At 44.0% G+C, this 15,033-nt stretch overlaps 1 protein-coding gene across 5 annotated transcripts in view; it reads right to left on the reverse strand.

Annotated features, from left to right (window-relative positions):
- Positions 1-15,033, reverse strand: part of LOC143264978 (uncharacterized) — a 26,899-nt gene continuing 11,866 nt past the window's right edge. The window contains exons 2-4 of one of the 5 annotated variants that reach the window (XR_013039002.1): positions 14,415-14,597; positions 2,617-2,723; positions 1-2,334 (exon numbers count right to left, since the gene is read on the reverse strand). Coding sequence is in view for 3 of the 5 variants with exons in the window: in XM_076534352.1 (XP_076390467.1) it covers positions 2,202-2,334; positions 2,617-2,723; positions 8,077-8,103 (267 nt within the window). In the remaining 2 variants the exon portion in view is untranslated. The other 4 variants (XM_076534353.1, XM_076534352.1, XR_013039003.1 and 1 more) reach the window with 4 other exon arrangements.

Here is a 15,033-nt window from a genome sequence, read left to right on the forward strand (position 1 = left end):
TAACTAGTGTTACTCCCTGAAAGGGGTGGTAGAGGACGTCATTCTGAACAAGATTTTCCTTTGCGAAAATGGGGTTTGAAGCTTCGTTTTTGAATTATTAAGGAAAAACACGGACCAATCAGAGCGCGAGGATTTCGCGCGTCGAGAAGCGGGAGCGACAGCTTGAAGTCCAGCGGCTGAACGCGAACGCGATCAAGAGTCTTTGCCTCGGAACAGTCTAAACATCCAACGCGAAGTCTTTACATCGAAACTCAGTTAAATAACGAACAGAATAATTAAAAGTATTGTTTATTTATTCATTCATCATGAGGGAGGAACGAAATTAATTATGCGTAATTAATGCAAGTTATGCAAATGAAATTTATTGAATATTGCCATTCGTTATCGATGAAGAATGTGAAATTAAATATTGAAAATTTTTTATTTTACTTCTAACAATAATATTAGTCAATGAATTTACTCATTTTAATGAAAAATAATTATTCAGTTCGCAAAAAAAGAGTTTCAATTTAATATCTAATAAATGTATTAACCGGTCTACCTTACATTCACAGGAAATTTATTAAAATAGCACTCACCCATTGTTTGAAAATAATCCTGTTTGAAAATAATCCTTCAATGAAAGCGTTGGGGGTCCTGAGTCGTCCCGCTGATCATGACCTGCCGTAACATCGGCACCGTATACCACAGCTGACAGCACTCAGAGGTCACTGCACTGACTTCAGTTCACAATACGATCATTTTCACTGTCATTTTTCAGCAAATCTTTTCAGCTGCTTTCTTCACGCCGCGGTTCGCGTTTGTAAAGCGAAAATTCACTCACGGTTCCCGAGTCAGTCTATCGAAACAACCCATTTTTTAATAAACGAGAAACATTATCCGCGTTATATCGCGTTTGGTCTCATTTTAATCGGGAAAACGTCACCAATATGTTTAAAAGATTTTAACACGCTTCTGCCCAAACGGTAAAGCGGCACTACTTTTCGCGACCATTCTCGTGCGGAACGCGAAACACAACTGCCGAACAGAATATGCAGGCGTTTTTCTAAAACAGTTGAACGTTCTTGACGCGGCGACGAGCCGTGCTATTGCGAACGTTTCTGGAAAAATACTACACCCATAACAATACATCGGTAATATCGTGTCGTAGATATTCAGTTGTGTAGTATTTTTCCAGAAACGTTCGCAATAGCACGGCTCGTCGCCGCGTCAAGAACGTTCAACGCGAATGGTCGCGAAAAGTAGTGCCGCTTTACCGTTTGGGCAGAAGCGTGTTAAAATCTTTTAAACATATTGGTGACGTTTTCCCGATTAAAATGAGACCAAACGCGATATAACGCGGATAATGTTTCTCGTTTATTAAAAAATGGGTTGTTTCGATAGACTGACTCGGGAACCGTGAGTGAATTTTCGCTTTACAAACGCGAACCGCGGCGTGAAGAAAGCAGCTGAAAAGATTTGCTGAAAAATGACAGTGAAAATGATCGTATTGTGAACTGAAGTCAGTGCAGTGACCTCTGAGTGCTGTCAGCTGTGGTATACGGTGCCGATGTTACGGCAGGTCATGATCAGCGGGACGACTCAGGACCCCCAACGCTTTCATTGAAGGATTATTTTCAAACAGGATTATTTTCAAACAATGGGTGAGTGCTATTTTAATAAATTTCCTGTGAATGTAAGGTAGACCGGTTAATACATTTATTAGATATTAAATTGAAACTCTTTTTTTGCGAACTGAATAATTATTTTTCATTAAAATGAGTAAATTCATTGACTAATATTATTGTTAGAAGTAAAATAAAAAATTTTCAATATTTAATTTCACATTCTTCATCGATAACGAATGGCAATATTCAATAAATTTCATTTGCATAACTTGCATTAATTACGCATAATTAATTTCGTTCCTCCCTCATGATGAATGAATAAATAAACAATACTTTTAATTATTCTGTTCGTTATTTAACTGAGTTTCGATGTAAAGACTTCGCGTTGGATGTTTAGACTGTTCCGAGGCAAAGACTCTTGATCGCGTTCGCGTTCAGCCGCTGGACTTCAAGCTGTCGCTCCCGCTTCTCGACGCGCGAAATCCTCGCGCTCTGATTGGTCCGTGTTTTTCCTTAATAATTCAAAAACGAAGCTTCAAACCCCATTTTCGCAAAGGAAAATCTTGTTCAGAATGACGTCCTCTACCACCCCTTTCAGGGAGTAACACTAGTTACGGGACACCCTGTATAATGTTCAACCGATGTTATAATGCACGAATCGATGTTGCATCCCGGTAGTTCCTTCCTGCGTAGCCATTTGTATTTCCGGAAGTCGTTCCCACGAGTTCTGTAACATAAAAAATTGCAAATGAATTAATGAGGAGAATATTAACATACTTCCGTGAAGCAAAAGTAATTAAAAAATGCATGCAACGAAAAATTATAATAAATACTGTATCATAATGTACGAGTGAAATCTTTTCAACAACGATAACAAGGTTTGCAATACATTGATAAATATCGGATACCATTACGATCGTAAAAGGTAAGTTAAAGAAAGCATAAAGAAGAAGGGGAAGCAGTAATCGAGCTACAAAATATAGGAATAGAAAGAAACTAGACGTCTTACCTGTTCGAAGTCTGGACAGCAACTGAAACTTTCGTCGTTCGTGTTAAGGCGACACGAATTTCCTCCATCTTATTTTCGCCCAATACCACCTCTGCTTCTCCATGTTCCTGTTTCGCAAACAAGAGAAATATTTATAAGTTTTGTGCTATATAATTAGAATGAGGTACAAGTATCAATTTCGCGAAGTAGTACAAGTCTATGAATTATCAGCCTTATAGGAGAAGATGTAGCAGAGATACGCGAAAGTGTAATCTCGGAATATTAAAAACGATACGATCGATTCTAAAACGTAAGCAAATCGAGGATCAGTCACCGTGAAAGTTTGTTCTGCAACGAGGGCAGTTTCTAAGTACGTGATAGGTATTAGCGGGAGGATTCAAATATTGGCTAAGTCCTTTCTAAGCCGAACCCTGCCTAGGGAATTACTTTGGCCCTGCGCCCGCATTAATAAGTGACCGTCCCCGACAAACACGGTGATCCCTTGATTTCAAGACTACGTTCAGGATCTTCCGTGTTGGCATTAAATTTTACTGTCGCGTTCTAGTCCTTTTAATCTCGGATCAAACGTAACGATTCATCAGAGAAATAGCCACCGGTTCCATTATCCTCCAGTTACGACTTCCTCTAATTCATCTCGTTAACTAATCTAACAATTCGTCTATTACTTCGGATTATCTCGACATCAATCGACTTAACCGATTTAAAATACTTCAGATTTTTCCCAAATTCCAAAAAGTAACAGGTAACTAGGAGTACTGCTCACAGTGGAGTCTGAGCGAGGCGAAGCGTAACTGACGCTGATCGAATAAATGTTTTTGCAAACTTACTCCCGGTTTATCAAGAAAATATTCATTTTTTAAACAATCACTTCCTTAATTCCTCTGAAGAGAAAGCCGGGATGCTAAAGATATTTGTCTAACTAATTAAACTGGTCCTTTCGACCTTCTCAGAACCTCAAACAGTCTAATGAGACGTTCACCAAGGAGAAAAGACCAGATTTCTATTTTTTCTAGTGAAAAGACCTCGTTCTGGGCTAAAATTAATTTAATTTTTATCCGATTTTGCTCAATATTGAACTTAAAGTTGTTTTTATTTAGATCTTGATATGTGTGAAGTTTCAAGGGTCTATGATGGTTCTCAAGAAAAGTGCATTACATGAGCCGAAGTATAGTCTTCGGTAAAAAAGCTGTTGATCGGATCAAAAAGAGGTCTCGAACAACGGCATCGTAAATCTATCCGCGTTCCCTTTCCTCTCTTTTGCTCGCAGCTCGCGTGCACTTTGGCTTATTAAGGGCTGAATCACCCTTGCCACCGCCTCCGATAAACCTCGTCCTCCCGGCTGTCCCACAACCGCTGTACATCACTGACGTTGGCCTCAGGGAATGAGTTATGCGCCCCTCAAGTATACGGCCCTGTCTCTCGCCACCAGCTTACACGTTACCGTTTTCTATATATACGTCTCAAGATCTGTCGAGGTTCACCAGTCGAAGATTTGTGGATCTTACGCGAGAAGGTTCGAATTGCACTCGCGATACGGTTTAAAAGATAAACAAGTATTTTTAGTGAACGAAGATCAGCGAAGTGTTCGATTTTCAATTATTCGTACTTTATTCGAGACTCGATAATTCATCGAGCTTCCTCCTTATCGTTCTCCCATCGGGCGAGCACGGTATGAAACAGGAAACGTGCACAAAGAACAACGTAACCCTACCCCGATGGGCAGTAAAGAACGCAGAAACGAAACAACGAACGAACGCGGAGACACCGACCACCGCCATCACTATGGGGGTGAAATTCTGTGTGGCAGAATTATGGCCCTCGGAGGTACTGCTCGAGAGAGCCTGTCTCCACTATGACCCCTTCTGCTCGTTCCTTTTTTTTGCATCCAACGTTCCATTACGAAAAAAAAAGAAGGAACGAAGATCGTAAAATCGAAGGGGTCGCGAGAGAGAAAAGAACTCCACGGTTCGAAGACGAGGAGAAGAGAGAGAAGGACTACTCGAGGCTCGTTTAAAAGTGATAAATGCGCAGCTGGGAATATGACTGAGAAAAATAACATCGGGGGTTGGTCGAGGGGTTTGGCGGCGGCTGAGTCGTCGATCGGGGCTCGAGGAATCGAAAAACTAATATCCGCCCCCGGGGGCCGTTTGTTTCGTATTGTTTCGGACGCTCGCCTCCCAGGCGGTTGTCTTTCGCGTGATTGAGTGTCGCCATTCTTCATGGGTTTCGCAGCTTTCTTTTTCGCCGCCTTCCGAACACGCTGATCACCGACACCGGGATCGGGTAACGACGAGACGGAGGGGAAAGGTGTTTCGAAGGTGCAAGATATCGACCTTGTCTTCTCGCCGATTCCAGCGTTATCGAACAACGCTGCTTCCGAAACTCGATAATGTACAATTTGTTTCGTCCGGGCGAAAAACAAACGAGCGCATAGTCCGATCGCTGTTTAAATTTGAAAGTTCGTCGGAACGAGACTCGCGCTATTTTTTCGGCCGCGTGTTTTTATCGTCGCTCGTCGATTATCGATCGAGAGAGAGAGGGGCGGAAAAAATCTGCGCGGGTGTCGATTCGGCTGGCGGCCGTTCGAGATTATTTTTTGTCGGTGAACCGTCGCGGTCGAGTCCGGGGGCAAGTTTCTAGTTAGCCGAATCGACGCGCGTCCCATAGGGGATGAAACGATATTATTTGGCTGTCGCGTGCCTGCCTGCGCGTTTCCCGCTTCGGCTACGTTAATTCCATGCATTTAAATTGTCATTAGCCTGCTTGCAGAACAAAGTGTCGCGCTTATGCACCGTGACGCTCTTCCCCTCCCTTCTTCCTTCCTCCTTCCACTCGTATTTCTCCGTTCAATCCGCCAATTTCCGAGAAATCGCCCGTCAAATTTCTCCTAAATTGCCAGATAATCGCAAATTGTTGAAACGAGACAAATCTATCTATTTAATGTTGGTTCGATAAACTTTCGAAGGTGTAGGAACACGATATGTTAACGCGTCGGTGACGAACCGAATTCCAACGGAAGCGTCGCGTTTAGGCATTTGATCGTTCGACACCCATTCTTTCCGGGGTGGAGCTTTTAATTCGATCAAATTCACCGAGCGATTGGCCCGGTCCTGAGACAGGGGCTGCGAGATGAAACGAAACGCGCTTGGCTGTGTAACCGAATTTAGCGATTTTTAATTCCCAGAGGCAGCCGGTCTCGAGTCAATACTACAAGGGGCGAATCACCCTAAATCGCTAATAAGGCTTCGCAAACCTCCGTACATCCCACCGACAGGGATTCTCGTGCTTGGTTCTCATTCAGGATGGTAATCCAGTCTGATCTGATCGGAATCCTTCGCGAACATCACCTCCCCTTACAAACATTCTTACGATACAGTTTTGTGGTATGTGTGCGTGTATGCACTATGTAATTGTATGATCGACATGGGTGCATAATATGAATGAAGCTTGCGCATGATATGATTGAAGTTTGCATGTAATGAAGATTGCTAGAAGATTGTCTTTTTGCTGTGATCGAATGTTTTCGGTAAAGCAAAGAGTGCGTTGCTTTGAGAGAAATCGTGAGATAAAGACGTGCGAGATTTATAATTCGAGAGATTCTATTTGTGTTGTGTTTAATTAATTCTTTGTTAATAAATTTCATTAAATTTTTCAATTACTAAATATTATTCTAGAGTTTTGCAACTGGGTCTCTCTTCTTTCTTCGTTGATTACGCGTTGAAATTCGAGATGTTCGTACATACTTAACCCTTTGCACTATGACTTATTTGTCAGGTGCGTCAGGACTGACTAATTATAGCTACTATATTAAAATAGAGAAAAAAATTGAAATGTTATGTCAATATATTATTATTCAATAGTTGACTATGCAAATTATAGTTGGACTCAAATTGAAGCGTATTAAATATTTCAGTAAAGTTAATCACAGCCGAGGTACGAGTGCGTCACGAGTCAAATTTCTCTGTAGTGCAAGGGGTTAATTACATCGGACTGATATGACACGCTCGAAAGATGTAAAATATGTCATGCATGAAAAATAACACTCGCGACTTTTATGCAAACCTCTCTAGTTTGCTAACAATTATCATGCAAGTCCGTCTCTGAAGAAAAAATCTTACAATATCGTACAAATAACGCGTCTGACTATCCGTCGATATTTCTACTGATCCAGCAAGGTTAACAGCTTAGCTCGCATAATCGAATCCACTCGAATAAACTAATATTCTTATCAACGATTAAAAGTCTAACGGAGCATGTATTAGAGTTGCAAGTTTATTACGCGATAAACATCGCGTTTGAAGTTAGGAAACGAGGTTAAAGATATCGCAGAGAATTTGATGGTTCGGAGTGGTCGAAGTACCTCGTTGGAGATATACTCGTGGCTCTGGCCGATGCTTTGAATCGGACGAACAAATCTTCGTGCATCAACGTGCACGAGAAATGGATACGCATCGGTCGTAATTCGTGACCGCAGAAGTGCAGAGCAATTAATTTTCTCGCTGCAAGCTGCATCCGCAGTCTTTCCGCGTTTCGGCGGTCGGTGTTTCCGGCCAGCCTTTAATCTCGAAGCTTCGGTTGCCTCGCGGAACGAAGCGTTCATTCTTGTCAGAAATATTCATCGTGAACTACGTTCTGTCGTTCGGGATCTCGTTTAAAGGAACAAACCGTTCGTCCAACGACCGAACTAAAATCTAAACTTTCAGCGTCTAAAACGCGATCGTTTCAATTTGTCGAACGGAAAAGCGAGTCGGATAAACGACGGCGGAGAACGAGCAAAAGCGAAATAAATAATTTAACAAACTGATTATACAATCAACGTCCGACTGTGATTCGATAAGTCGGAGAACCACTGGGTATTGATGCTCGATCAGGCAGCCCGTGGAGGTTTAATTAAATACAACCCCCAACCCCTGATAGCGCAGCCTTGCTTCTACCGCCTGTAAAACGAGCGGTATTTTTCACGAAAACCACCTCACCGGACGATCTCATTTCTGGCCTGGTATCACGAATCGGATCCACGGACTCGATCAAATTATTAAGTTCCAACTTGTCGAACGAACGTGGACGTTAAATTCGAAATTGCCTACAAACTATAAATCAACTATTTCCATGTCGGAAAGTCTGCTCGTAAGAACTCGTAGATACAGGAAAAATAACGTATCGTACAAGTGCATGTAACGTATCGTACAAGAAGGTAGACGTCGAAAGGGAAATCGAAGGATGCCTCGAAGCAGATCGTGTTAAGATCCTTTCGCGCGTATGTAGTAGGAGGGCGTGATTCGAAATTAAGCTGATCGCGTCAGGATACGATCCTGTCGTACCTATGGGCGCGTGACGTTGGTAGCAATGTTGCTGGGGATATGACAGGCGCGCATGGCACGGAGTGTTGCAACACCCCCCGCGTCAAGAATTCATGCAGCCTCGATGGGGGACCATAATTAACCGAATACCGATACTCACCAGCTTACCCGACTCCATCTGCGACATACGCCATGTATATGCGTGCGTGCATCTATATATACATATGCGGCCAGGCGCGTAATTCTGCGTGCATCTGTTCACGCGTCCCAGCTATGCACCTGAAATACGCGACCGTCGGAAAAATTTCCTGTTTGCACCGCTTGATTGCGCCCTACCGCGATCCATACCACCCTAATTGCCTATACGTTTTTAAACAAACTTTGCTGCGATGATATCCCATCCGTATATCAACGAATAACATATGGATGGAGGAAAAAATTATTTGGCAAGTTTAAACGGGAAGCGGTGCAAACGCAAGTACAATCCGACGCGATAAACTTTTATCGCGCATAAAAATGAGCGCAATTCTGTTACGCGAAAACGCAAAATTGTTTTGGACCATAGCCGTTTCCGCAGCTAAGCGAAACTTTCTTCGCTGGTAACGATGGGAGCGCAAGTTCCTGCCAAATGCGAAGGAGAGCATAGGAAAGTTCCTTCGAATGGAATTTTTGCATAAACAGCGCGTGTCCGAGGTTGGATCTAACTAGCGATCTCGATGAGCCGTCGCGTCGATAACCTCGCCAGCCAAACATCAGCCAAGTCGATCGGCCCAAAACAAACCTCGTACACACCTCTCGGCATCCCACGATCGAAAACCACGGACGGGACACGAGAACAGCTAGCGGGCTAATTCGGCAAACCAGGCATCGGCGCGATAATATCTATCGGCGCGAGATCTCTCGTTCAGGAGGTCAGTATCACAGGAGTTTTAGGCCCGAGGAAGTCGTGCACGAAGCGTATCTCGGTGATCGCGAGTTACAAGAGGGTGCAGCCAGGGTGGCGTAAAGGTGGCTAGATAGTCGTGGAACGAGCAACGAAGCGAAGCGGAGCTCGAGGAGGCGCGGAGGGCGGTGGGTCGTGTCGGGGAAGACAAGGAAAGCTCGGTAGAGAAGGTGAGCCGAGGGTGGCTGTACGTCGATAGAGCGGCGCGCCACGGAGGCCAAGATACGACACCGCCGCCACCACCGGCAGACCCGTAAAGGGGCGGGGGTCGTCTCTCTCTTCCACCCCCGTGTAACCTCTCTTTCCGAGCGGCAACGCTTGCCGGCGGGGTGAGTAGCGGGTAAAGCTCCGGTCCAAGGGGATGAGGAACCGCTCCTCGTTCCTTTCGAACCTCCGAAGGAGCGAGAGAAAGACGAACGGATCTCCTCTTTCCGCCGAGGAGACCTTTCCTTTTTCTACCTCGGCAGATGTTACACACCGGGGACTCGAGCACGTAGCGCTACCAGAGGCCAGACGGAATTTTTAATCGCTCTCTAGTCTATACGTTTCTTCGCTTCCTGTTGTACGAACATCTTTTCGACTTCTATTCTGCGGTTATCGAGACCGACGCTTCTTTCGCAGATTTCGAACCGTGCCTCCAACTTTAACCCTTTGGGTGCATTTCACGAGCGAGACTCGTCATTTGTTTACTTTGGGCGAAGTAGTCTGACTCGTTTGAATTTAAGAAGCAGGCGTTTGCGAGAAAAATATTGCACATTCCGGCAATAGAACTAAAGAAACTGCCTACAAAACGGTGTTGTGTTATAAACATAAAATAAGAAAATTACTTGGCAATGCAAACAATACCTTTGCATGTACCATGTTTTGAAAAATACCACACGGTACAAAATTATTGGACTTTGGTTCTTGTTCTATGTAAATATTTCTATTTTGTTTCATAACAAATTCATAACAAATTTATCAATTGAAAATATGGAAAATTAATACGCGGATGTGTATGCATTTATGATACGAGAAATGAAGATATTTATAATGCAAAAGCATCGCCTTCTTATGGACGTTATGGAACGTTATGGAACGCGCGGGACAATTAGAACGACGCGACGGGTCAAATGATCGAAATCGAAGGTTCGCGATGAGAGGAGGCTCGAATTGTTGAATGGAAACGCTGCAGGATGAGATGTATTATCACGAAAACGCGTTATTGAGATCTCTATGGGTGAATTAGCTTCCCTCAACAGTTTGCGATGCACGGAGCGTCGGTGTACGTTCCTGAACATCGGGGATTTCCTGTAGGTTAGTTTGACACGACGGAAAATAGATATCGCGGAATGCGAGATTGGAGGAAGACTGTTGCTGTCTCGAGCCCACGATTACTTAGCATTATACTCTAAACAATTATATCAATCGCTTTCTATCTACCGTAATTAATTCGCCGACGCGTCGTAGAACCAAAGGTCTAAAATTGATACTTGTTGAAAATCCTTTGAAAAGTTCCTTGAAAACGTGACTGGAATCTTTCCGCGTTAGACATTCAAAAATTTGTACGCGATTTCGAGAATCGAACTAGAAATTTAATAAAGCAGACTCGATAAAAATTATCGTCGAAGGAAAAATGGAAAATCAGTGGATTCGTACGGTCCGAAAACAGGAGCGCTTACATGCACGCTAGTCGTGATCCGGGCGAAAGGGTTTCACCCTTTGCTAGGACCAAGCACCTAGAACGTGTCGTGGGTTTGAGAGGCCGAGAATTCGAAAGAGAAGGAAGACAGGGTGGAAAGGATGGGGTTAGCTGTCAGGGAGATAAATCGGCTCCGGCTTAATTAAATCTTCTTCCGTGCTACCCGGCCAAGCCAGTGCCTGCTGCCGGACACCATCCTCGGAGGGTCGAATTGTTTCGAGGATATCAACCCTGATTTAGGACCACGCGTATTCCCCAAGTACATCGCGAGTACCTGACCAGCACTCGTGATCCTTGTGGACGAACCCCCTGGTCCCGTGAAAAAATATCCTGCAGGACCTTCTCTCCGATTTGAACAGTGTCCTCTTCAAATTTACTACCGTGCATTTAGCTCGCTACGTTTTGCACGAAAAGATTAGACAGCAATGTAATTCTATAATTTTCTAAGTAGCAAAGGGACTGTGATATAAAAGTCGATGAAAAAGATAGCGGAGACGTTTCCCGGGGAAGAGGAGAAAAAAGATCGATAACGATCGTTGATCTCGAGCTATCAGAAGCGGTTTCCAGAACGTATGATCCTCGTCTTTCGGTCTATCTCTGTCGTCGTCCCTCCTAAGGGACCGATGGCACCCTCTAGCAATTATTAATTAACGCTCCCCTCTCAAGGCATTAACGCGGCTAAGAGCAACCCCCTTTGCATCTCCGCCGCTTGTGTCGGCCTTTTCCAACCCCTTGCCACTGGCTCAAAGCGCCACCAAGTAACGATACACCTTTGGCTATGAAACGACACGCTCGAGGAGGTCAAACCTTCTGGACGACTTTGTTCGACAAAGAGACGATACCGCGTTACCTACGCGACACCTAAGACGACCCAACTTATTACCTGTCATCGTACAATTTCTGATCCTTCACCGTAAAACCTACGAGATTCGTACTACCGAATTCTTTAATAAACTCGCGTTTCCGTACGAAGTATCTTCCAAATAAAATATCGATTCCCCGTGTAGAACTTTCATTACGGTTTCAATTATTAAGCGCTTAAGAACAAAGTGATTACGGGGGAGAAATGGTTGACTGCGCTACTGAATTTCTTTATGGACACGTTTATCCTTGCAGGGTAGTATTTTAGAGAAGACACATTACTTATCTGTGTACGATATACCTTTTAAAATTTAAGGAAATTGCGATGGTAGAAGAAATGGCTGACTTATACTACTGAATTTTTCTAAAAACAGTCGCATCCTTACAAGGAAATATTTTCGAAAACGCTATCATTTTCTACGGGTTATAATTGCATATAGAAAAGGTGGGAGTAATTAGAAAGCCACGATCTATCGCCGCAGCAATAACATCAACCTCTGTTTTATTCGTCGATCCGAAAACACGATTTCAGATATCCACGCGGCCCTTTATAGCGCCAAGGTTCCAATAAACCGCCTTCCAGCTCGTTTCTCTTTCTTTTTTAACCCCCGTACAACCCATTCTTTCCCGAGCAAGCCCTTCTCTCTCGACCTCTCTTTCTCCGGAACGTGATGGAACATCTATCCCTAGCACGCGTTTCCAATCTAACGAGCGCATTTACACGTCTAAACGGCCCCATCAAACCGAAACAAATCTTCCTCGGAATCCTGGCTACGGTGATCCTTGGCGCAGCTTTGCTCGGTCAAACAGCAAGGAGACACGGAGAAAGCCGAGAATCGAATGGTTGCGCGGAGAATCCGTAAAAGGGGTGGCTCGCCGAGAGGGTGGCTGCTTGCTCGTGTGTGGATAGTTTCTCTCGGGGCTTGAAAATGTGACGACGACCCAGCCGGTCGAGATATTAAACTATAAATCCTTATCCCGCTACGCGGACCACCACGACTGAGACCACCCTACATACTCGACCAGAATGCTATCCAGCGTGTCGCAGGACTGCCGTGCCACATTCGACCCCGTATGCTTACCGCGACAACGAGTTTCCACCTTCTTTCGCGCCGACGAGTTAAACCTCCTCTTTCGCGAGTTCATGCTAACATTACGTTTTTCGATTTTCGATTTAATTATTTAATTCAAGGCCACGGAATTTGTGAGAAGACTTTGTAACTTTTCAATATACCGTTTCGATTATACGAGTTCCACGAGCGATAAACGAGAGAGCAAACTTCGCGGGTGGACAATGGAACGGAAATATTCCGTGTGTACGTCTCGATTAAAAGTTTCGTTGCGGCGGTCGATCAACCGGCGAATCGAACAAGCTTCCGGCGACACTTTCAAATTCAAACAATTTATTCCAACAATTTCGCGTTATCGAAATCTAATTTTTGTTTAGAAAATCCGATAGGTATCGACGTTAACGAACGGAGGCAAAGTTATTTGGAAACGGGCGAAGGGATTCCTTGTGGACATTTTCATTTAAATGTAGCACCCTTTCGATCTACCCTTTATTGGCCAAATCTCTTGCAGCACACGCACGTCATTAAAGCTGGCTCGGACTATCGATATCTAGCCTATGCCGGACGCCGGTGCGTGGATCGTGTTAAGCGAATAAAAAGCCTATTGCTGTGAAATAGTCGCCAGTAATGGCGGAAGTAATGTCCGTGACGAAATGGTCTCATCCTGAATCTATGGTGTTCGAAAAACGCTTCGCGTCGCGATTTAACTTGCTTCTTGTCAACGCAATTATTTTCTCACAAATCTTTCGATATTCGTAAATGCAAGAATTAAATGAAAAATTTCCTCGAATTCGCAAACACAATACATAATTGTCCTTTTTGTACAAGTTAAATATTTCTGTCAAAGATTCTAAGCCGAAAGCATAGGGGTTGAAACATTTAGGCGGCGGATGCGAGGCTCTCGTCGACGGCATAATCTCACCGGAAGTCCCTAAGACTCGGTAGGGCGGCCATCTGCGGATATTAAAGGAAATGGCGGTATGATTAGTCGAATACGTGCGCTGGTTTCGTTTTAAGGAAACGCTTCCTTCGTGTTTCCCTTCCATACGACTGAACGTCCATAAAAGCTTTCTGATTTCTACAAAACTTTTCTGCAAATATGCTCGATTCATCTATTTCCTATTTTATTGCATTAACGTTAACACTTAAATGCATGATTTTCTAATTTCACCAAAAGTTATCAACTAATAAAATACCTTGAAAGCGGTTGATTCAAATTAAAACGAACAGATGACGCTATTTGATTGGTACGTGGCATATCTGCAACACTACTCATTGCAGGTTTCCTACATTTTGTATATAATTCATAAGATTAAAACTGGTATGTTGCATTTATACAACGATATGCATTTAAATTGTCGTATCTAAATTAGACTCTCGTACCATAATGATACACTTGTTTCCTGCTAAACGCGTCAATCTTCAAGTCCTCCAGGGCGAAGGGCACAGATATTTTTAATAACGATTACGCAAATGTTGCAAACAACGTTCGAGTGAAAAGTTGGGCGACAGGGAGTCGAAAGAATCGCGACATGGTAATCCCGGGCATTGTCGGGACCGCAAATGACCAGCCGGCTGCGTAACTGCTCGACCTCGGCTGTTTTCAGGGGGTTGTTTGCTTGATTTAGGGGTTGAACGCCGCGTTCCTCAACCGAGGAACAAGCCTTTCTTCCGTCTCGTCAGAATGGAAATACGCATCGAACGAGAATACCATTTCCCACTGTCCACTAAAAGTGTCCCAACACGATGACAAATCTTTATTACGACCCCAACGCGGACATTCAAGGAGGGAATTCTTTCTCTCTCGAACGGCGAACAATTTGTTTGCACTCTCGCGGAGATATTTTTTCACGATTTTCGTATCTCGAAACGGAGAGAGAGATATACATTTTGGGAGTAGCACCGAATCAACGTGCAAACATTTCGGTTATTTACATACGTACAATGTTCCCTGGATCCACCTCACCCCCTCTTCTATGGTTTGTCTTATAATATTAATAAGGGTAGTTTCCGGGCTGGCGTGCTGCGGAATCGTGGAAGGGGTCTGGCTATGCTCGCTATGTCCGGCAAGGGTGGTATGTTGTAGATAGTCCTCGGTGTAACCCCCTGAGGGATGAAGTCTGGACCTTGTTAGAACGAGAATGCTAATTTATTAGGGCGCGTCGGGGAAATGCTCGTGCCTGCGATTTTCGGATGCTTCTTCGAAAGAAAATCCACGAATTCTCATCCCCCGCCAACGACCAATTTACAATAGAACGCTTTTTTCGCGTCCTAGAGAAAGCGACGGACAGACAAATTTCCAAGAGATGTTCGCGACGGACACCTTTAGGCGGTATCGAACGTAACGAGCAAAAACACGAGAATAGAACGCCTGCCAGGAGGACATCGCTACTGGCGGCTAAAAAAAGGAGGAACGGGGGCGAAGATAATAAGGCAATCGTAGGCGTTAACGGAAAAGAGTATGAAGATCTTAAAACGACGTTCCTCGAAGAATCGTACAGAGAAGACAAGAGGAGGAAGAAAAATAGTGCAGCGAAGCGCGGTGAAACAAAAGCAAAAAGG

Source organism: Megachile rotundata, chromosome 8, assembly GCF_050947335.1.
Source record: "Megachile rotundata isolate GNS110a chromosome 8, iyMegRotu1, whole genome shotgun sequence".
NCBI classification, from domain to species: domain Eukaryota; kingdom Metazoa; phylum Arthropoda; class Insecta; order Hymenoptera; family Megachilidae; genus Megachile; species Megachile rotundata.